Consider the following 22,898-nt stretch of genomic DNA (forward strand, 5'->3'; position numbering starts at 1 on the left):
CTAGTGTTTTGGGTAGTTTAGCCCCAAACCATGCTCGAAGTGTTGTTTGGTTTAAAACTATCATTTGTGAATGGGTCAAACTTGTATTACATTTGTTAAGGGCCTTCGTGCCGTTTGTAAACATTTAACTTGTGATGTTGTTTAATGGGTTATATGTAACCGTTTAATTTGGCGCTAACGGTTTATCATTAAAAAAAAAATTTATCGTATGGAATACGGGTTGGGTTGTTTCAGAAAGTATATGACCTATTTATGACTTGGACCCTAAATTAATTAAATATTTATATTCAAAGTAAAATGTTTTTATCGCAAGATAAAAAATAGTTAGACTCCTATTAAAGTGGCGTTGGAAGGAGTGCGTGAGATGAGTTAGAAATATTTGACGGAGCTGGCGGAATTAACAGAGCGTCGGCGTGAGGCGTTAGTTATGTCATTTATGAAATCTAAAGGCGGCGTGAGATGAAAAGCAACCAATCATGATTTAAATATTAATATGTTTTTGTTATTAATTTATTTTTTTCACACAAATTCTAATCAGATTTTACTACGTCGCTTTACAAATATTTGCCACAAAAATTTAACTTTTTTTAGTTAACGAAGGTGAACTACAATTACAGTCAAAAAATTCATTTCTTCACCAAAAAGTGCACCATTTAACTCTGATGTTACAGTCAGTGATAATGGCAGTCTTAGAGTGTGTTTGATTGTCTTTTAATTAAATGATTCATCATTAGTATTGAACATTTTAGCATTCTCACTTAATATTGAACAGTTTAGCATTTGCTACATTTGTTTATAACATCATAATGACAAATGTTGCTAAAATGTACGTAACTATTAACACCTTTGTTTACTTTAAGAATTATATTATATTAATATTAATAGTGCAATACATATAATATGGGTTGGCTTTAACCCAAAAAGGTTCTTTTTGTCTATCGTACATGTTATTTTGTGGCTTGTCACTACTAAAGATATCGACGTGTTTTGACCCCTTTGACTATAATTGTTGACCCATCTAGATTCCATTTGACTTTGTATTATCTTTTTTATTTTTACGTGTAGTATATGATTTTTCAATTTACGAAAATAACGCACACGTATAGCTTACAAGAAACCATAGTAGGGACAACGCCTTGACACGTAAAATGAAGAAAACTTTTTGGACACTATACAGAATTAAAAAGTTAATTGGCATAATTTTTTTACTTTAATTACTGAATAGGCCCTCAGCAACTGGAACTGATGTAAGATATAAACATAAGTCCAACGAACAAGTCAAAGTGTATTGACGATGTGATAAAAGTATTTTATAAGTTTTAGTAAATTAAAATCTAACACGGAGTATATGTATTACTAAATGGTCGACCACCGATGACCTGGTAAAGTGATCTAGCTATTTGTAATTTGTTACTGTAATTCTCAATTTCTCATGCATGCGGGCCAAACGAAACGCGAACCCGAAATGGAACACGAAACGCCAACCCGAAACGCGAGACCGTAACACGAACCTGAAACACGAACCCGAAATGCGAACCCGAAACGCGAGCCCGAAACTCGAACCCGAATCGCGTATCCGAAATGTGAACCCGAAACTCGAACTCGAAACGCGAACCCGAAAAGCGAACCTGAAAAGCGAACCTGAAACGCGAACCCGAAACATTAACCCGGAACGTGGACCCGAAAAGCGAACCCGAAACGTGAACGCGAAACGTAAATCGTAAACGTAAAATCTTAGAACATGGGATTTCAAATCCCTCATATATACAAAGGATTTTCAAATCCTTCATCTATGGTATTTCATGGGATTTGAAATACAAATTCCTCCGACCAAATCCTCCAACCAAACATGGAATTTCATGAAATTTGAAATGCAAATTCCTCTAAATCCCACGAACCAAACGCCCCCTTATAGTAGTATTTGCTATTAAAAAAAAATAAAAATCTTATAGTAGTATTTCTTATTTTATTATATTTGTTCTGCCTTGTTACATTTAGACTCTAACGTGATTTATTGTAAGTTATTTGTTATCCTTACATATCGTATGTAGCGTTTGAATGTTTGGTGCGTGGTACAACCCTCTTTGTCTCCAAAGTACCGTCTCAATGGGGTCTCCAATTTTCTTCAATACTAATTACATTTAAATGCTATTTTAGTGGTTGTTTATTTTTAAAAAACTACAAATTCGAAAAATATACGTGGTCCGGTAGTTAAATTTAGTAGTGTCCTATACAATTCAAAGAAAAAATAATAAATTCGAAAAATATATGGGATCATGTAGTTAAATCTAATGGTGTCCTATATCATTTAAAGAGTATTTTCTACATAAAATTTTTACATAGTGGTGTCTTGTGATCACACGGGGCCGCTAAACAATAGACTCCTGCCTATAAATTGCAATACCCATGGTTCATGTCGGGATGATTGTCATTTGTGACGGGTTTAAATCAATATAATCTATTAACTTCGATTATTATGTAAATATTTTGCTAAAATGATTAAAGAAAACTTAAAATGGTTATACAAAATCAACTAGTTTATGTTCTTCTTCTATTGTTATTTTAACAAAGTTTATGTCTCGATATTCAATCCCATATGTAATGAGGGCTAATATTGATTATTGAAACATTGAGAAGATGGGCTCATCTCCTAATAACCCAGTTACGGCCCAAGATAACTTAGGCTTGAACATCCAATAAATTAGCCAAGTATAATAATATTAGTCACGTAAGTGCTTCGCGCCACGCCCTCTGCCGGAAGATCGTAACTGCCGTGGGACGCCGTCGCGGACCACCGTGTCCAGTTGAGTTTCTAATTCTTTTCCTAATTACTCAGTTATGACTTTTACGGTATATCATTGTTTCACGAATCAACAGAATCGAACAAATTTTTTAACTGATTTGCATTAGTACTTTTATCCTTTACTTTATAAAACTCAATTAATTTGACATATGTATCTTAATCACCGACGTTAGGGTTGCTATAATTGTACAGACCGCTATTCTGTATCATACTGTTTCCGTAGTGCGATTGCTGTTTAGTTACTACAGCGTGATATAATTTCGAAAACTCTATAGATTTAACAATTTAAGTGTAATTAGGTCAAAATGATTGGCGATTAATGTAATCGAAATTATATAGTTAGGCATTTCATAGTCTCGTAGAGCCACTTTTTATTTATTTATATATTTATATCTATTATAAACGCATGAGTTGACTATTGTTGTTGATATTTACAGTGTTCTTGAGTTATTACAAACTGTTTCTTTTCAGTCAGACTAGTCTTATTATAACCTCGATAGATATGTTGCTCTCTCGCCATCGTTACTGGAGAACCTTTCATATTCCATCACATTAGCAAGAAACTTACCAACAACTTCACTGATCTTTGACTTTCCGAAAAATCATTATATTTATCGAAACCCCATCATTTACCCACTCAGAAACACTTTTTAAAGGTGTGCTATTATTAATTGCGCTACAAACTTTATTTACAGTTCTGTTCTCTAGAATCATGTATGAAATTGTAATTCTAAAAGCAAACTTTACAATGTGCACTTGTCTTATTGCCGAATGCTGATAACAACTTGTACAATGACTCTGAATGATATTTGACTATAAAGTGTAGTAAATTAGTTTATAGCAGTTTCTCGGATGTGACACAGACAATATTTTGATTATGGTTAATGTGACCTTTTACTTAGTTTAAGGCATATATATACTTAATATACCAAGAACAGAAAAAGCCTTTGCTAAAACCGTCGATCCATCAGCCAAGAGGTTCTGGGGTTGAGACAAATAGAAGTGTGTTGTTTTTGTTGCTTATATACAAGCTTTTCTATTTAAAGGAGCCGGGAAAATAGCAGGTCACTATCTGGCTTTCTTTGAAATGAGTATGTATGAATATGATCAAGTCTTTTTAATGCCACGCATATTGGTTTACGACAACGTTATTCAATCCAACCCTGGCTGGTTACGTGCAGAAGCATGGTTTGTAGCTTATAATTAATAATACTTATTCCATCTCTATTTTTTTATATGTTAATAAAATAATCAACATGTCAGCTATTTATAATTTAATTCTTGTCGGTCGTCACATTGTTATATTTGCATACTTTAGCACTGGGATGAATGATCTTGATTACTTTCAGTCTATCATCTACTTAAACAGGTTTGTTTCATAAACTCCTTTGATTTATAAAAGAATGTTTTTATAATTGATCGTTATCTACTTATCCGTGAACTTACTGCCATGTTGTCCATCGTGCAAATAGGCAACGGCATATTGCATGTTATTGTCTTTAAAATTCATTTTCTTCGCTGGATAAAAATAGCATATATTGTAGGTGTTTTTTGTAGGATAAGTGCCATATTTGATATTCGTAGTTACTTACTTTAGTTTATGCTAGTTGTTGTGTTCAAGTTCTATTGCTAGGCTATTTTCAGGTACATAATGATGAGTCTTTTCACAAGTTTATGATGGATCACGCATCTAAGCTAACTCTGATCATAATTGATCATTGGCATTTAACGATGTTTCTTGCCACTATGAAATACTGTCTGAGATATACAATACCACCATCACCCTGAGTTTACATGGGGGCTGTTAGATGTACTGGAGCTGTTGGTGATGACCAAAAGGCCCAGAGTTCATATGAAACAGTGAAACACGCATGTTTCAGTAGTCATTAAACTGTTTGTAAAGGTTATAACAAGGTAAAAATATTTTATATATTTGCTAATAATAGCTTTATTGTAGAAACAAAAAAAAAAAAAAACAGTACAAGCCTCCACAGCCTGAGTTACATTACAATCACTGATAAAGATGGTGACATAATAAGAAGGGGGAGGGTAGTGAAATTACCACATTTCCTCTAGAAAAGTCTTCTTACATGGACATTTTTTTGTTGAAGCAGAACTAACACACTTTGCCAAAGGTCTAAGTTGCCCTAATGGTGTTTAAAAACCATTATGACTGCCAAACACTAGATCTCTTGATTACCATCTTCATCCTCGTTGCCACCGCCTTCTACCGCCGCTTCTGTGCCCATCGTATAGAGAGAAATAGGAGTTGTGTGTGTGTGTTATGGAAATGTGAAGAGGGGGGATGAAAGCTTACATAGTTGGGTTTTGTTTGTGGCTTTTGAAGTGAGGTGGGAGGTGGATAATAGGTAAGAATAGAATCATCCCAAGCATATACTTTGAACTTTAACCTTTTGAATTCTTTTTCAATGCACCTTATTTTAATTATAGGACATGATGCACATAGCACTTGTGTTGGATTCTACATGGATTTTTTCTCATGCTTTTGCCCATGCTTGTTTTTTGTCTCCATTATTTTAGTTAAACCAACATAGATGTAGGTGTACGTGTTTTCAAGTGGTTTTATACTTCGGTTTCTTTTAATGATGACCCAAAGTGCCTGATTTGATTCTTGCAGTTTTCTTAGTTTGATAATTATTGTTTTTTGTTAAAGACAAATAATCACCCACCCTGTCACTAATTTATATTATCGGGTGTGTTTGGCGTGTAGCTTATTGGAGCTTATGGAAGTTTATGGGAGCTTGAGCTTATGATTTTAATAAGCTCCAAGTCAAAAGCTTCGTTTGGTAGTAAAAAAAAAATAGAGCTTATGAAAATCATAAGCTCTGAAAAAAGAAGCTACTTGTAGTAGCTTATGAAAAAAAGTAGAGCTTATGAACTGAAAAATAAGTTCCAGCTAGTTTACCAAACATTTATAAAAAATAATAAACTCCAGCTACCAGCTTCAAAAACAAGTTCTATCATTTGATGTCTTGATATAATATATATATTATCATTTTAAGAAACTCACAGGAATAACATAAATGATCTTTGCTTATAAATAGCCATATTTCATATAGGGTAACTTTGTGACGTTCGGTAAACCTCCAATTCGATGATGTGGCGTGATGGTATGACATAATGCAAGGACACGTCATCTTTCATTCATTGATGTAGGTGGTTTACAAAACCCTTAGAACAACTACTTAACTTGTGCTAGTGTACTACGATGCAACAACAAGAATACTCAATTTAATCCCACAAACATGTGGTGTATGCTAGTGTGCTACAATATAAAGGTAAACATGTACATGACTTTCGATTTTTGAACATCACTTGTGCTACAATATATTCATCTTATTTATTGATATAGTAATAGTATATAGTTCGATGATAAATGAAGACGTTATCAGATGTCCACCATCTGCAGCTTTTTGGTTAACCATTGACTTAACATATTGAAACCCAATTAAAATACCAAACAGGTCCAACGGAAATTAGATCAATATTTTAATTCATAAAGAAATACTCATTTTACACGATTGCGTCATAGCAATAACAAGGATCAATCATAGCTTATTGGTTCTTATTTTTCCTTCTGAATACACTCACGACAATGTTGTCGCCATAATAATATTCTGTATTCGTCTTTCTTTATGGTTAAAAAAATTCTCTACCGAATGGGTGTAGACAGTGGCGGAAATAGACACTTTTTTCACTGGGGGCGAAATTTTTTTTAAATGCGTATCAATTTTTTTTGGGCAAAATATGAAAGTTTTTAGGCAGAATTTGTAGGTTTTTAGACAAAATTTGAAGGTTTTTTTTGCAAAATTTGAAGGATTTGCGGCAAATTCTTGAAACATTGGGGGGCAAAATAAGAAGACTTTTAGCCTAAAAAAATTCCACTAGGTTCGAAACGAAAAAACCTAAATTTTTTGCAATAAATAAAATTTGCACTGGGTTCGGGTGACCCCACTTGCCCCTCTTCATTTCCGCCCCTGAGTGTAGACCCCAAAAAAATGTTTTAACAAAAAATTTAACTAATAGCAAGTGTTCACTCATCAACCTCAATGTGATTATTGCAAAGAAATATGTACATTTTCAAAAGGTTTCAGATTCAAATAATTCCAAAATAGCCTAGTGATTTAGGTCTTGATTACTTCATAAGAGGTAGCGATGATAACCCAACTGTTAGAACGTATACATAAGAATAAGAAATAGTCTCCCTCCTAGGGTAGCCTGAATAGAAAAAGTCTCAGAGACATATTGCAAGGATACGAGGGTCCTAATCATTAGGTTATCTTGTGATGGTGAGAAAATGAGAATCATGGTCAATATACCCAAAACTGGTTAAACTACTTACTACGACTTCAACTTGCAATGACTAATTTAATCGCACCTTAAAACATACTAATAGATAATGTAATTCTGATGATACGAGAAAGTTTACAAAACAACTTTCAACTTTTCCTGGGTTTGTCATTTTCACACAAGATATGATCAGGTGATTTTTATGTAGTTTTCATAATGATGCACCATATATGCCTGAATGAATAATGAACAAATATAAATATACACGTAATAAAATTCTGTAAATCTATAGAAGTGAAGTTGCTATAAAATACTATCACGTGTCATACCATAGAAAAAACTTGTGTTACTAAATTTCATCATACTTCACTTGGTATTTTTAAAAATGAGTTGAAAAGATTGATAACTTAAATAATACGGAGTAACAGAGAATTTAGTACAGACAACTTAATATATGGCAATTGTCGATCGGGTTCGGGTTTCCGCCCGAACGTATGTGCTACGTGCAAATGATGAGGGTCGTTGAAAGAAATGATCCACTGATGCCAAAAAATCGCCGTTCAAAAAAAGAAAAAAAAGAAAGAAAGGTAGATGCAATTTATGTAGTGCACTTCTTGAACTTCATAAAAGGCTGGTGTTGTTACAATGTTGTTTAAACTTTTATATAGGAGGTTGTATATACGTAGCAAAACTTTATGTTACTTTTGACTGTTTGGTGAACAAATTTGACCCGTTTATTAGTAAATTGCTCAAAATTACTACCTCTACAGCCACAACTACAAAATAGTAGAGTTGGTGACACAATTGTTGTACACTGCATCTGAAGGGCAAATACAGAATTTGGTCTCTATAAGTTGGGATACCAAACTATATGCCACATTATTATATAGTGTAAGAATGTGATAATTTTAATATGTTATTTGCTTAATTTTCTTATTATTGTCTTTTTAATTAATGTTGGGAACTTGTTTTTTGGTTCAACACAGGGAATAGTTTGATCAGGGGTGAGTGTTTGAATGTAAATATGATCTTGTATTAAATATATGAGTATTTGATACAATTGTATTGTGTTTACTATATCAAATGAGGAGTTCTTTTATACACATTATGTTCTAACAGCTAATTCTATTACAAGGAATGGCTTCAAGTTACTTTTGGAACCTCCTTGGTAAATATGGTAATATGCTGTTGTGTAGCCTGCACCAATCCGTTGGATACTTGATTTTATGCAGTCTTGTGATCATCTCTTTAGGGAAATGATGAAGTGGACCACTTCTGATTCCAAAGTCAAATTACCTAAAATGGTAAGTTGACCTTTTTGTTGACTCTTTTAACACTCCCCTCAAGTTGAATAGTGGGGTTTCCAATATTCAACTTGCCAAGAACGTCGCTGAAGAATCTTCCGTTGACAGATTTGGTGAGAATATCTGCGAGTTGATCATCTGGTCTGATTGATGGGATAGATATAATTTCAGCATCTAACTTTTCTCTAATGAAGTGTCTGTCGATTTCAATATGCTTAGTCCTGTCGTGTTGTACTGGATTTTCTGAGATAGCAATGGCAGCTTCGTTATCACATAAGATCTGAATTGCTTCTTTTGGGGGAAAGCCAATGTCTGTTAAAAGTTTTCGAATCCATAAAGCTTCAACCACTCCTTTTGTTATGCCTCTAAACTCTGATTCAACACTTGATAAAGCAACAACCTTTTGTTTCTTGCTTCTCCATGCTACTAAGTTTCCTCCGACTATTGAAAAGAAGCCGGATGTTGACTTTCTATCTCCTTTTTCTCCAAGCCAGCTTGCATCATGTAACACCCTGTTTCTGTTTCTGATTTTGTAGTAGATCGGGACGCCGTCCAGATAGGGGGACGTCGTCCAACAACAAAAGGTGGGACGCCGTCCAAGGTTTAGGACGCCGTCCAAACTGTCTGTCGAGCCAGCTGTTTTAATTTGTTATAAATGGGTAAAATGGTAATTTCACTTGGGTGCCGGTTTGGAGCCTTCAAGGCTGATCCCTTGATCATTTTTGGATCACTTTACACCCACACAAACACTCTCAACCTCATCTAGAGAGAGAGTAAGGGTTTTAGAGAGAGAGAGGTGGATTTGGAGAAGAAGGAGTCGGATTCTCGCTAAAGCTCGGGTTCTAAAGTTGTTCATCTCGCTCCTAGCTACGTTGTGATAGTATTGGTAAGCTCAAACTCCAAATTTCAATTGTTAGATTTGATATTCAAGTTAGGGTTTTGAGCTAGTTTGTTGTAAAACCCTTCTAGATGATGAAGTAGGTTTATGGTGACTTGTTATTCTTGTCACTTGGCGGGTTTTGGGTCGGTTGACGATTTGGCCTTGATTAGGGTTTGATAATGAGTTTAATCACTAGGTTTAGTGATATTGAAAGTGTTGGAACACTTTTGGGTGTGTTTGGTTAACTAATTTTGAAATGGGTCAAAATTAGGGTTTCGGTGTCAAAATGGGTATGACACTTGTTTAACACTTATGATCGAGTTTAATTGGTGTGTTAGGACCATTTTCACTCGTGTTAGTGAATATTGGTTAGTTTGGGCGCGGTTTGTGCTTGGAAGTGCAATTGGGTCGAAATTGCAATAAGTGTAAATTGGGTTGGTTTGTAAATCCACCCTAATTATGTTGTGGTATTTGTGATAATGGAATAGGTATTTTCCATTGACGAGTCGCGGATTACTTGGAAGCATTCAGCAAGGCGACAAGGTGAGTGTTAATATCCTATGTGCATATGTATGTGTAGGATGGGTGCGGGTCGGGTGAAGTGGTTCTCGGTTATAGAGCTCACTTCACATATAGGTGGATTGATGGACTTGTGTATAGGTCCAATTGGCACGGTTGTGCGTCTTGGTTGACCACCTTTGACGAGGTGCACACTTTGTGTGTACGTTATCACATGGGCGTGTGATGTGGATTATATAACCCCAATGGCGAAGGGTTAATATTGTGAGTGGAGTATTTATACGTACGTGTATATGGCGTATTTATTTTTGGGTGTTATGGTATGAACCATCGAGCCAGTAGTGCCATAACATGTGTGCGATAAGATGTGAACCACGAGCCGGTAACATCGACTGTGAACCACGAGCCGGTAGCACTATAAACTAAGATGTGAACCACGAGGGGGGTAGCATCGAGTGTGAACCACGAGCCGGTAGCACTATAAAAGAGTATGACTCAAATGCGTATGGTGTGAACCACGAGCCGGTAGTACCATAGCGTTATGGTTAACCTTGGGTGTTTTACGCGTTGTTATATATATATATATATATATATATATATATATATATATATATATATATATATATATAATGTTGTATTGTCGTGATGTAGCTAACCTTCTGGTTGTAGCTTATTGACATTGTTCACAACGTTGTTTGCGAACTTACTATATTGTTGGTGTTGTTAGCTTGTGCTTAGTGAACGTACGGTATGTTAGGTTTCGCTTGCCTTATACTTGGATGCTCCGGTATTGTCTATTTGATTATTGTTGTGGCGTGTCCATTTTATGCATATATATGTATGTAGTATATTCTCACTCACTAAGCGTTAGCTTACCCTCTCGTTGTTTACATTTTTATAGATTGCATGGATGAGGTGGCTCGGGTAAGCGTGGGAACTAGTGGACTTGCGTAGTTTGCTTTAGAAGACTTGCTTTTGGATTTGATTAGGATTGGTAGCGTATCCCCAATCCCATGCTCGGTCTATGTTTTGAATTTAACTAAGTGGGTCGAAATGGTCACTTTGTGGTAATTTGGGTCCATGTGGGCCCGTTGTTGTAAAACTCGGTTTTATTGTGGAAAACTCTTAGTTTTAATTATTATAACATATTGTGAAAGTGTCTTGGTTTAAAAGTGTCGGGAAGCGGGTTTTTCGCCCGTGTGAAATCGTTAAGCAAAACAGATCTGCTGGACGTCGTCCAGGTCTTAAGGGCTGGACGCTGTCCAAGCTTTTGGACGCCGTCCAGAAGGGCTGTCTCGGGAAAAAAAAATTGGCACGTTTTCAGATGGTTAACGGGTTGGGTTGTTACAAATGGTATCAGAGCATGGTCTAAGGGATTTAGGTGACTTGAGATAGATGCCTAGACTTAGACTTTTGTGTGTGCTTAATTGTTGCGGGACTTGTAAGAGTACGGGTCGAAATGGGTTATAGTTAGTGCCTTGTTGTAGGTGTTCTAACGTTTATATTAGTAATGCGGATATTATTAATATGTTATTGTGTTGTGATAATAATTCTTGCGTGTGCTTATATCGCGTAGAATTTTGTTTGTGTTTGATTTTATCATCGAGCGAGGCGGTTGTTGTACTAACGAGTGGATACGGCGTGTGTGCATAATAAGGACTTGCAAACCTTATTACGGGTGCAAATCGTGGCTAACAAGTGATGTACGACGAGTGTGTAGCAAGATGGACCGGAGGGGAGTGTGTGTTTTATACGTTCTTGATCTAATTCGCATTGCATTCCTTAGAATGGCGACGGGAAGTGGGATCGAGACGAACGATGCGGAGTTTAACGCTAGAGTTGCGGCCGCCGTTGCGGAGCAAATGAATGCGTTTCGAGAAGAAATGGATAGGAAGTATTCCAAACTTCAAGGTAGTGGTGAAATGGAACGATGTCTTAAGAACTTCATGAGGACTAAACCCCCGATGTATGACGGGAAACCGGATCCTTTAGTGAGCACAACTTGGATCTCGGATGTCGAAGGGTGTTTTCGCACTATTGAATGCCCTCCCGAGAAGAAGACGGGACTCGCTACTAGTTTGTTGCGGGGTAGGGCGAATGATTGGTTGGATGGTAAGATTGAACTTGTCGGTGGTGAAACGTTTATGGCGTTATCGTGGGACGAGTTTAAGAAAGAATTCTTCGAGGAGTTCAGAACTTCAGCCGATTTGTCGGAAATGCGTAATGAGTTGCAAAATTTGCAACAAGGTTCTATGGATTTAAATACTCTCAAGACGACCTTTATGGCGAAGGCTCGTTTTTGCCCGGAGTATTTGGAGAATGATCATTTGTTGATGCAAGATTTCTATCGAACCTTGAATGATGACTTGAAAAGTGAGATTAGCAGAGTTCAGGCGAAATCATTTGCGGAGTTATTCGCCGCGGCTAGAGGTTTCGAGTCCTATTCGCGATCGAAGGTTGGTGAACCTTCAAGGGAGAGAAAGGTTGTCTCTTATGGTACTCCAAGTAAGAGGACTAAGGGTCCGAGCGTGAGCACGGGTGGTACACGGACGGGTATATCGGATTCTAGTGCGTCTACGTGTTACAATTGTGGCATTAGGGGTCACAAGTCTTGGGAATGTCCGGTGCCAAAGGGTGATGGCACGGTATGTTTCAATTGCCAAGAAGAAGGACATCGTAAGTCAGAATGTCCCGAGTTAGCGGGGACGGGGCGGCAAAGAGACGTTAAGGTGCGTTTCTTTCTTATAAATATGTCCTTTGATTATTTATTATGTGCCGTTGAGTTGGAGTATGTTAAATACATCGTGTTGTGCATGTTATCGTCATGGGTGACATTCCTAATGGAAGTACCCTATGGTGACGTTTTGATTGTTGGGCGAAGGGCGTAAGAGTTGGTGCGACCAAGCATTCCTTAGTATTTAGGAAATGTTTCTACCAAGCCATGGAAATGGGTTTTGGTGTCGGTTGTTAAGCGCGTGTTCGCTTTTGTGTTGAAGTTGATGAACCATGAGGTTCGACGGGTGGGATGAAACCCGAGAAATCGAGTTTTTTTTGAATCTCGATGTATGTTGGTAAAGGAGTCTACGTGACGCGACATTAGGTGCCTCTTTTATACCTACTAGCGTGGTGTTCGACTCCGATTGTGTTATGGTTACATTGTACTTAGGGTACCGAAGTGAAACCCTTAAGTACATGAGTGACTAGGTGAAATTTGACAAAATAAAGCAATTGGATGATTGCGAGGGTATAGTTTGTGTAATTTGTGGTACACTTTTCGTTTGAAGTGTTTAAGGATAGGTTAAAATCCTTCGTATGCTCAAGGTTGGAGCAAGATGTGGTGATGGGTCGTGTGAGCCCAATTGTTGGTAAAGTCTACCTTTGGTAGCACTATACGGTAGTACGAGTTGTGGATATGGAACGTAGTTCCAAGTAGGGGAGTTACACTCCCGCACGAGGAGGCCTTAGGGTGAAAATTCGGATAATGCTTATGGTAGATCCGAAACTTGTGTTGGGACCTAGTTTTGGTCGATTCGTGGTAGGGTACAATTTCGGTTAAATTGTACTTATGGTTTGGATTTAAATTATCGCCGAGGTGGTAATGTGGTAAATCTCGTTGAGAGATAATGGACGTGTTTGGCGAGCAAGGTGAAATCCCTCGGTTAAGGTGAAATCCCTCGGTTAAGGGATGTGTGTGTCGGATCCTCTTTTAGAGAATTATTGTTTTGTACCTATGTTTGATATAGGTGATTCTTGCTCGATTGTGTGAATGGTTAGTGGTATCCGTTAGGATTCACTATGGCGTAGCAGAGCGCGATGTTACGCTACTCGTTGTTCGAGGCCAAAAGGGATCGTGGATTGGTGGAGCATGACCTTCGGGGTCCTCTGACTTCATCATGAGATCATTGATTGGTGAAGCATGACCTTCGAGGTCCGAAAGGGTACCGATGAAGCCGACCATTAATGACTAGTTCGAAGCCCACAGAGCGGTTCTGAAAGAACGTAGTGGTGTGACTTCATCATGGGTGTAGTGTTATATCGGTGAAGCATGACTGTTGACGGGGTCCGCTGACTTCATCTGGTATTGAGATTTGGGAAGTGGGTCGCGTGTAGTTTTCTGCCAGCCTTCATGTTGTTGGATGTGTGATCTATTGGTTGTTTTATACGCCAATGGTGGGGTCGTAAGGACCACGTTGTGTGAACTAACGATGGTTTTATACGCCGATGGTGGGATCGTGGGGACCGTGTCGTGGGATTAGTGAGGCGATAGCCGTGTTTCGCTCACATGTTGTTACGGGTGTAACAATAGTCGATTTTTGTGCACCTTAGGATTAGCGTTGCCATAGTCGTTTTGGGCGCTTTTGGTTTTTGACGTTGCTTATGATGTTAGGATAGTGGTGTATTGGTTGTATTGCGCACTACAAAGGATGTTTAGCGGTAAGTGTAATCCGTAAGGATTCATGTGGTTCGATTTTCAACGTTCGGATTGTTGACTTTAGGTTGAGACTTGGTCGCTTTTAGCGTTGTCCTTGGTAAAGGTACGCTAAGGAATTTATATCTCGGTACGAGATTGGTTGAGTTTTTCCCGATATGGGGACTTGAGCAGGTATTAGTGCTCGGATGTGGTTTTGATAAATCGCGGGTGACGATTTTAGTTGTTAAAGGTGATCCAATGGGAAGAGTTGCCTAGGAAAGTCGGATTGGGACTTATGTTTGAGGACCGTAGGGTGTGGTCCGTTTGGTTAAGTGACGAGGATCACGAGGACGTGATCGATTCTAAGTGGGGGAGAGTTGTAACACCCTGTTTCTGTTTCTGATTTTGTAGTAGATCGGGACGCCGTCCAGATAGGGGGACGCCGTCCAACAACAAAAGGTGGGACGCCGTCCAAGGTTTAGGACGCCGTCCAAACTGTCTGTCGAGCCAGCTGTTTTAATTTGTTATAAATGGGTAAAATGGTAATTTCACTTTGGTGCCGGTTTGGAGCCTTCAAGGCTGATCCCTTGATCATTTTTGGATCACTTTACACCCACACAAACACTCTCAACCTCATCTAGAGAGAGAGAGTAAGGGTTTTAGAGAGAGAGAGAGGTGGATTTGGAGAAGAAGGAGTCGGATTCTCGCTAAAGCTCGGGTTCTAAAGTTGTTCATCTCGCTCCTAGCTACGTTGTGGTAGTATTGGTAAGCTCAAACTCCGAATTTCAATTGTTAGATTTGATATTCAAGTTAGGGTTTTGAGCTAGTTTGTTGTAAAACCCTTCTAGATGATGAAGTAGGTTTATGGTGACTTGTTATTCTTGTCACTTGGCGGGTTTTGGGTCGGTTGACGATTTAGCCTTGATTAGGGTTTGATAATGAGTTTAATCACTAGGTTTAGTGATATTGGAAGTGTTGGAACACTTTTGGGTGTGTTTGGTTAACTAATTTTAAAATGAGTCAAAATTAGGGTTTCGGTGTCAAAATGGGTATGACACTTGTTTAACACTTGTGATCGGGTTTAATTGGTGTGTTAGGACCATTTTCACTCTTGTTAGTGAATATTGGTTAGTTTGGGCTCGGTTTGTGCTTGAAAGTGCAATTGGGTCGAAATTGCACTAAGTGTAAATTGGGTAGGTTTGTAAATCCACCCTAATTATGTTGTGGTATTTGTGATAATGGAATAGGTATTTTCCATTGACGAGTCACGGATTACTTGGAAGCATTCAGCAAGGCGACAATGTGAGTGTTAATATCCTATGTGCATATGTATGTGTAGGATGGGTGCGGGTCGGGTGAAGTGGTTCTCGGTTATAGAGCTCACTTCACATATAGGTGGATTGATGGACTTGTGTATAGGTCCAATTGGCACGGTTGTGCGTCTTGGTTGACCACCTTTGACGAGGTGCACACTTTGTGTGTACGTTATCACATGGGCGTGCGATGTGGATTATATAACCCCAATGGCGAAGGGTTAATATTGTGAGTGGAGTATTTATACGTACGTGTATATGGCGTATTTATTTTTGGGTGTTATGGTATGAACCATCGAGCCGGTAGTGCCATAACATGTGTGCGATAAGATGTGAACCACGAGCCGGTAACATCGAGTGTGAACCACGAGCCGGTAGCACTATAAACTAAGATGTGAACCACGAGCCGGTAGCATCGAGTGTGAACCACGAGCCGGTAGCACTATAAAACAAAGTGTGAACCACGAGCCGGTAGCACTATAAAAGAGTATGACTCAAATGCGTATGGTGTGAACCACGAGCCGGTAGCACCATAGCGTTATGGTTAACCTTGGGTGTTTTACGCGTTGTTATATATGTGTTTTACGCCGGTAGCACCATAGCACCATAGCACCATAGCCGGTAGCACCATAAATGATTAAACATGTGATTAAATTTACTTTTTGTTTAAAAAAGAGAGTATGGTCCGAGTTACTTTGTTTAAAAAAGAGAGTGTTGTAGAAATGAATGAGCCATATGCAAGACATCCAACAAACGTATGTCAACTTGTACACATTCATTTCAAGTATCAAATAAGGCATTGTCTTTAGGTACCTTTTGTCTTCTTCTGTATCTTCTTGTCTTGATACCTTTTTATATTAATTTAATGTTTCTATCTGCTAACAAAAGTTTATTAATATCTCCACATTAGTAAGTCGAAGGCATGCTGTTTTTAACCCGAGGATTTGTGTAAATTCCTTTACAAGATGAGATATGGCACTTGACTTTTAAGTCATGGTTTTGAGGTGTGACATGTTTGGAGGTTGTTAAGTCAAGAATAATTATCAGAGCACCCTACGAGAATTCGTAAGTTGTACAAGTAGAAGTGAAATATTATTTGAAGGGTTTTGTGTAGAGGTACACAACCACCGGGTTTTCGGGATTGCTTTACGTTTTTTTTTTTTTTTTTTTTTTCTTTTCGGAATCGGGTTTTTTCGGTTTTGAACCGGATTTTACCGGCTTAGTTTATTCCGGGTTCGATTTGTATCACGTCCCCCCAAAAACTTTCATTCATATTGCACCATATTACCCAAAAAAACATCTCACTCAAATTTAACACTCACAACTATTTACCTTCATTCCGTAACACTGCCACATCACACTCAAAAATCAGTTTTGCCTCCACGTCACAATAACCATTAAAATTGGTTTAACATATTTTTGCCTACTTTTAGTATTATATCAAACTCAAACTCTAGTTTATGACACGTTTTTTTAGTAACATTAACCAAGTTAGGTGTTAAAATTCACAATGTTAGGTTATAAATAAGAATACAAGCTATGAGATATTATAAGTTTGAATTAACGAAATGAAAAAAAAGAGTGTTAGTAGTATTTTTGTTGTGCTTCTTGTTCAAATAATCATCCATGGGGATAATAACGTTATCATAGCTCAACCACCATTCAACCAACTACCACTCAACCCTAAGCAGGTTAGGACAGGATGCGGAAAAACTGGTGATTTCGAAAACGACACCACGGTTAATGTTCGAAATATGATGCTACATAGTCTTGTCGATATCGTTGTTCGTAACCGCCCGTACACGGGTTTTGTAGTTGTTCCAGACGGCCCAATAACTAGTGTTCAAGTCTTGCTCCTTTGCCCACCTCATTTAAGGGAGGACGATTGTTCAGATTGTATCGAGAAATCAGTCAACCATGTTAGAAACGCTTGTCCTAAAAATAAAAGAGCTGTAATTTGGGTGTTTAATTCCTACTTTAGTTATTGCATGGTGCGATACGCTGATTATGATATGAGAGGAAAGTACGAAGATTGGGGTCGGGATTGGGGCTTCTTCCAATGGGATAGAGGTGATGCCAACGTTGCAGAATTAAACAAGGGGTTTTCAGATTTGTTTAACAAGTTATTGGATGAAGCAATTGGAGATAATAAAAAAAAATTAGAAGATCATCATCGTAATTTTGCAATAGGAAATTCAACTTATGGGTCAACATCAACTAAGTTGTACATGTCAGTTCAATGTACTCCTGATATTAGTAGGGAGGACTGTACCAAATGTCTAAACGAGGCAAAATTAAGGGTCGAAAGAGAGGGAATAAATAAAAAAAAATTTAATAAGAATTACACGTTGTTATCTATGAATTGTATTATAAGGTACGATCATGAAAGGATAGGATTATTCCCACCACTAACAAGACAAAAGTGAATATGATGTTACTGTACATGTAAGCTTATTATATGACAAACACTTGGATCTCATTATTTTGATATTTTTCTTGTAAAATATGTTTTGAAATAGGTTATTGAATCCTAATTTATGCAAAATGAATATGTTTTTTCAAGTTTTTTTTTTTCATAAATTTTCAATTTATGGATAATATTTTATTTAAATTAAGAAGAACTTGTGTAAAACATGAATTAACTTGATTTTTTTCTTTCAAATTATATATATATATATATATATATATATATATATATATATATATATATATATATATATATATATATATATATATATATATAAAAGTAATAAATTTAATAAATAGCGTCACCGATTTTTCATCTTCACAAACTCTATAACATGACCAATTAAGTTAAAAAATCACTTTCATTCTTAGACCATGCGTAATGTTGAGTGGTGTCACTTTTGGTGTCACTTGCTTTTTTGCACTTTTTTGCTGAGTAGGACGTGTTACTTTTCTGAGTGGAGTAGTGGTGGTGTTACTTTTCTGGTGTTACTTTTAGTGGAATGCTGATGTGGCATTTTATTTTTCTTTTTTCTGTTTTATTTAATTTTATTTATATTATTATATGATTATATTTATTTTTTAAAAATATTTTAAAATTCTAACGGCTATATTTATAACCGTTTTTTTTTTTTTTTTTTTAAACCGGCTAGTTTTTACCCCTATATATACAACCACTCTTCTCAAATCATAAACACACACTTCATCTCTTCTAAAACTCTCAAACCATAAACACACACACTTCGAAATGAGTCAGTTGAATGTTGTTGTTAAAGTTCACTACGGAGGTGAATTTGATAGCGAAATGATGAATTATACCGAGTGTGAAACACGAGATTATTACATGGATGTTCGTAAATGTCCAAGTTATATGTGTTTGCTTGAGTTGCTACAGCGAGACATAATCTACCCCACTAAACAAATCTGGTTTTTCAAAAAACCCAACTCTCGTGCCTCGCTACTAGAAGAAGATCACGATTGGTTTGGTGCGATTGGGCGAGCCTTGTTACGTAACCAACCAATTAACATTTACACCGAATGGATCGATGAAAGCTACGCCATTTCTGCAAGTGAAAATGAAGCTGCTCCTGAATCTCCAGGGTTTCAGCAACAAGATCCACGTGAATTCGAAGATTGATGAATGTGTTTGTTGAAATAGCCGTTTGGAATAATGTAATCGTTTTTAGGAACTAAGTTTATTTTCTATTTATAAAGAAATATTGTAATCGTTTTAGGAATTATTATAATAAACGGCTATATTTTATGGAATACTAATCTATCATTACAACTAAACATGAATTACATTAATTGAAATTACATAATTTTAAAATTCCATAACGAAACTATAAAATACATAACAAATTACTCATTATTATTAGCGGACCGAAAGTAAGGTGATAAGTTCCAAACGTGCTCGGTTAAATCTGCCTCTAACTGTTGGTGAACTTGCTTGTCTCTTATTTCCTTAACCCTTGCATCTCGATCCCGCAAATCTCGTTGCAACCTTCGTGGTGGGTTCCTTTCTATCATTCTTTCTTCTCTCCTTCCAATAGCATAACCGTTATTTTCTTGAATCATGTTATGTAATACAATACAAGCATACATATGTCTTCTAATTTTGTTGAAGTCTTTAGATCTCGCCGGAGTCTTTAACATTGCAAATCTACCCTGTAATACTCCAAATGCACGCTCAATATCTTTCCTCGCACTTTCTTGAAAACGTTTAAATTTTTTACGTGGTTCGTCAATTGGATTATGAGGCGCTTTTACCAACATGGCCCAATCTGGGTATATACCATCGCCTAGGTAATACCCTCTTTCGTAGTGATGTCCGTTGACATCAAATGGTGAAGGTGGAGCCGTTCCATTTTTTATAGTGTTGAAAATTGGTGATGCATTTAGAACGTTAATATCATTGTTCGCACCTGCCATACCAGAGAATGCATGCCATATCCACAAATCTTGTGAGGCGACTGCAAGCATTACAGAAGGCCCTTTTTGATCACCTCTTGTGTATTGCCCTTGCCAACCAAGATGACAATTCTTCCACTCCCAATGCATACAATCTATACTACCAAGCATACCCGGTAAACTATGTTTTTGTTCGTGAAAATTATAAAGTCTAGCGATATCTTGGGCAGTGGGTTTTCGCAAATATTCTCTAGCAAACAAATGAAATACGCATTTGCAGAAATAATCTAAACATAAAGCGGCAGTTTTCTCACCTATTTTTATGTATTCGTCAAACAAATCGGGTGTAGTTCCATACGCCATTTGACGTATGGCCGCTGTACACTTTTGAAGAATCGTCAAACTTTGACGACCTGTTGCATCGGGACGTTCCCGAAAAAACAAAAAATATTTCGGAATATTGGTACTATTAAAATTAGATATACCTGCCACAATTCGGAGAAATAATTGACGACTCATTCGATAACGTCTCTTAAGTTTAGTTTCGGGATACATTGGTGTCTCCGAAAAATAATCATTATATAACCTTATAGCAGCATGTTCACAATCCATAGCAATATAAACCCGGCTTCGAGGGAATCGCGAACTGCTTGCTTCTCCATCGACTTCTTCTTCCGTTAAACTATTAATAAAACTAACAATTTTTTCATCATCGGAATCATCATCAAGAAACTCGAGCATCTTGCAAGTATCTTCCATTTAAAAAAAAAAAAAAAAAAATTATTTTGTTTGTATGTTATTTGATTAAAATAAAAGAATGGAAGTAGGATTGATAAAGTTTGTGTGTTAAAAATGTACATATATATATATACGGGGAAAAAAAATTACTGAATTTTTTTTTTATATAACGGCTAAATAGAAACAGACGAACCAGAGCTCGCCATGTGTCACCAACACCCGTTACCCTTCCCGTTTCTTCTCCCCAAACGCCAAAGTGACGGCATCAAGTGCCGCCTTGTTACGGCACCTTTGCGGCGTTTCTTCTCCTCCACGTCGGAAGTGACGGCGTCTCTGGTTACCGATACAAATGGTCTTACAAAATACTCTGTATATAACATGACCAATTCTTTATATACAATCCTTTTTGATAAAAAAAATTATTTAGTTTTGTTTGCTTTAAATTTAACAAAATAGCTCTAGAATGTCATCATAGGGGGGCCGTAGGCTGATGATATCAAAAAAGAGTTAACTGCGTATAAAAAAGAATTTTTGTATTTTTACAAATTTATGTAACTAATGACTACATAAGACATCCCAAAAAATCAAACCACTAGTTCTTTAATGTTGTAACAATAAAATAATTTAAAGAGTATCTGAGTCAATCTCGGAAGAAAGATGTATCAAAATCAACATAGGCCAAATGCTCTCTAACGCGTCTGAACCGAGTTTTTTAGTGTTGCAACTTGCAAGAATTGAATAAAAGCAAGAATCATCTTCTGGTTAGGGACTTCATAGCTCACAATTAAACACAAAATCTTTTGCATATCAACCAATATTTCAGTAAAACATCATTCGCAACCCACAGAGCAAAACTAAGTACACTATCTGTTAGCTTATTAATATTTGTAATGGCCTCCACAGATGAATTACGAGAAATCCTGTTTTAAACATGTTCACATAGAGTAATTCCATTGTAATTAATGGGTCAAGTACAATTTCTAGTTTATATGCATTGCTTCTAGACGATATTTCTCCAAATCAGCATCTGATTGGCGAACAAGCACAAACACTGCAGTTCCCTGTCAGATCAACTATTCTATAATAACATATGACAATTTCTACCCATTTATTTATGAAATGATTGATTCGGGCTATATTTCTACCCATTTATTTATCAAATGGTTGAATCAGGCCTTTTTCCAACAGACATAAATCATCTCAAATGAAAGAATATATTTAACACATGAACTGTATTTTAAATGAATAATAGGTACTTAGAATTTATCTGATAGTTGATATAGGAACTACATACTATTATTGAAAAAAATCATACGAGAAGTAGATATGGTCAGCATGACCTACCTGTATCGACCCGTACAAAAATATATCAACAAAGGCGCTTTGAAACCCTAAACTTTAGTATACCTTTGATCTTCCACTTCTATCACAATTGACTGAGTAACGTTTCAAGTCTCCAACATCAGAAAACAGCACTTGCAGATGGCCACATGACTCACATGAGTATATGATGCTAAAGACTGGCACATTAAATTATTTTGAAAAAAGAAAAAAAACCAACTTTACTTAAAACGCAGATCATCTCACGTACTTCAGAATAACTACACATCTTGACATATCTTTCAAATTGAATAAAATGTACAGACAACATATTCCTGAGTATTATTATCTTTCACGTGAAGTGATAAACTCTCTATTACGATATGCAGAGGGATACTATGATCAATAGCCGGATAGAGTAAGAAAACAACTAAATAGAAATGAGTACTAGCTAGGGTGAAGGTGTAAAGAATCAGCAACTGCAAAAAAAAAAAAAATTTAATTTCAAAATCCCACTAATTGAGACATTTATTATTTTATTTATTTAGTTAATAATAATACAAGATTAATATTAATTCCGTGGTTGTAAAAAAAATGACATAAAGGGGTCCATAGCTCAGTGGTAGAGCATTTGACTGCAGATCAAGAGGTCACCGGTTCGAACCCGGTTGGGCCCTTTTTTACAATAATTTTATCTATTAGACTTGCATTTGCAACATGGCATTTTGGTAACGTCAATCATACTACTTCTGCTTAGTTAACAAGATATCCTAAACTCTTAATCAAATTCCAAGATTCAAACAATTATATCTAAACTTAGTACAAGTATATGAAAAGAATCTATAACAAAAAACTTCTACAGTGTATTATAAGCTCATTTTATCATCCCCCAGACAACAGTAGATCTCAATGGGGACACCCA

At 36.7% G+C, this 22,898-nt stretch overlaps 2 protein-coding genes and 1 non-coding gene across 3 annotated transcripts; 2 read left to right on the forward strand and 1 right to left on the reverse strand.

Annotated features, from left to right (window-relative positions):
- Positions 1–17,109: 17,109 nt before the first annotated feature.
- Positions 17,110–17,967, forward strand: LOC139899802 (antimicrobial ginkbilobin-2-like protein). The gene has a single exon (XM_071882637.1). It carries the CDS (start codon positions 17,110–17,112, stop codon positions 17,965–17,967), a length of 858 nt encoding a protein of 285 aa, XP_071738738.1.
- Positions 17,968–19,369: 1,402 nt separating this feature from the next.
- LOC139899803 (protein ALP1-like) lies at positions 19,370–20,281 on the reverse strand. Its single transcript, XM_071882639.1, has one exon. It carries the CDS (start codon positions 20,279–20,281, stop codon positions 19,370–19,372), a length of 912 nt encoding a protein of 303 aa, XP_071738740.1.
- A 2,300-nt stretch (positions 20,282–22,581) lies between these two features.
- TRNAC-GCA (transfer RNA cysteine (anticodon GCA)) lies at positions 22,582–22,653 on the forward strand. Its single transcript has one exon. It is a non-coding gene; the product is annotated as a tRNA-Cys (tRNA).
- The last annotated feature ends 245 nt before the right edge of the window (positions 22,654–22,898 follow it).

The sequence above is a fragment of the Rutidosis leptorrhynchoides genome, chromosome 3, assembly GCF_046630445.1.
Source record: "Rutidosis leptorrhynchoides isolate AG116_Rl617_1_P2 chromosome 3, CSIRO_AGI_Rlap_v1, whole genome shotgun sequence".
Lineage (NCBI taxonomy): Eukaryota > Viridiplantae > Streptophyta > Magnoliopsida > Asterales > Asteraceae > Rutidosis > Rutidosis leptorrhynchoides.

Coding starts and splice junctions, on each gene's coding strand:
- LOC139899802 (XM_071882637.1), top strand. CDS start 17,110: ATGAAAAAAAAGAGTGTTAGTAGTATTTTTGTTGTGCTTCTTGTTCAA.
- LOC139899803 (XM_071882639.1), bottom strand. CDS start 20,281: ATGGCGTATGGAACTACACCCGATTTGTTTGACGAATACATAAAAATA.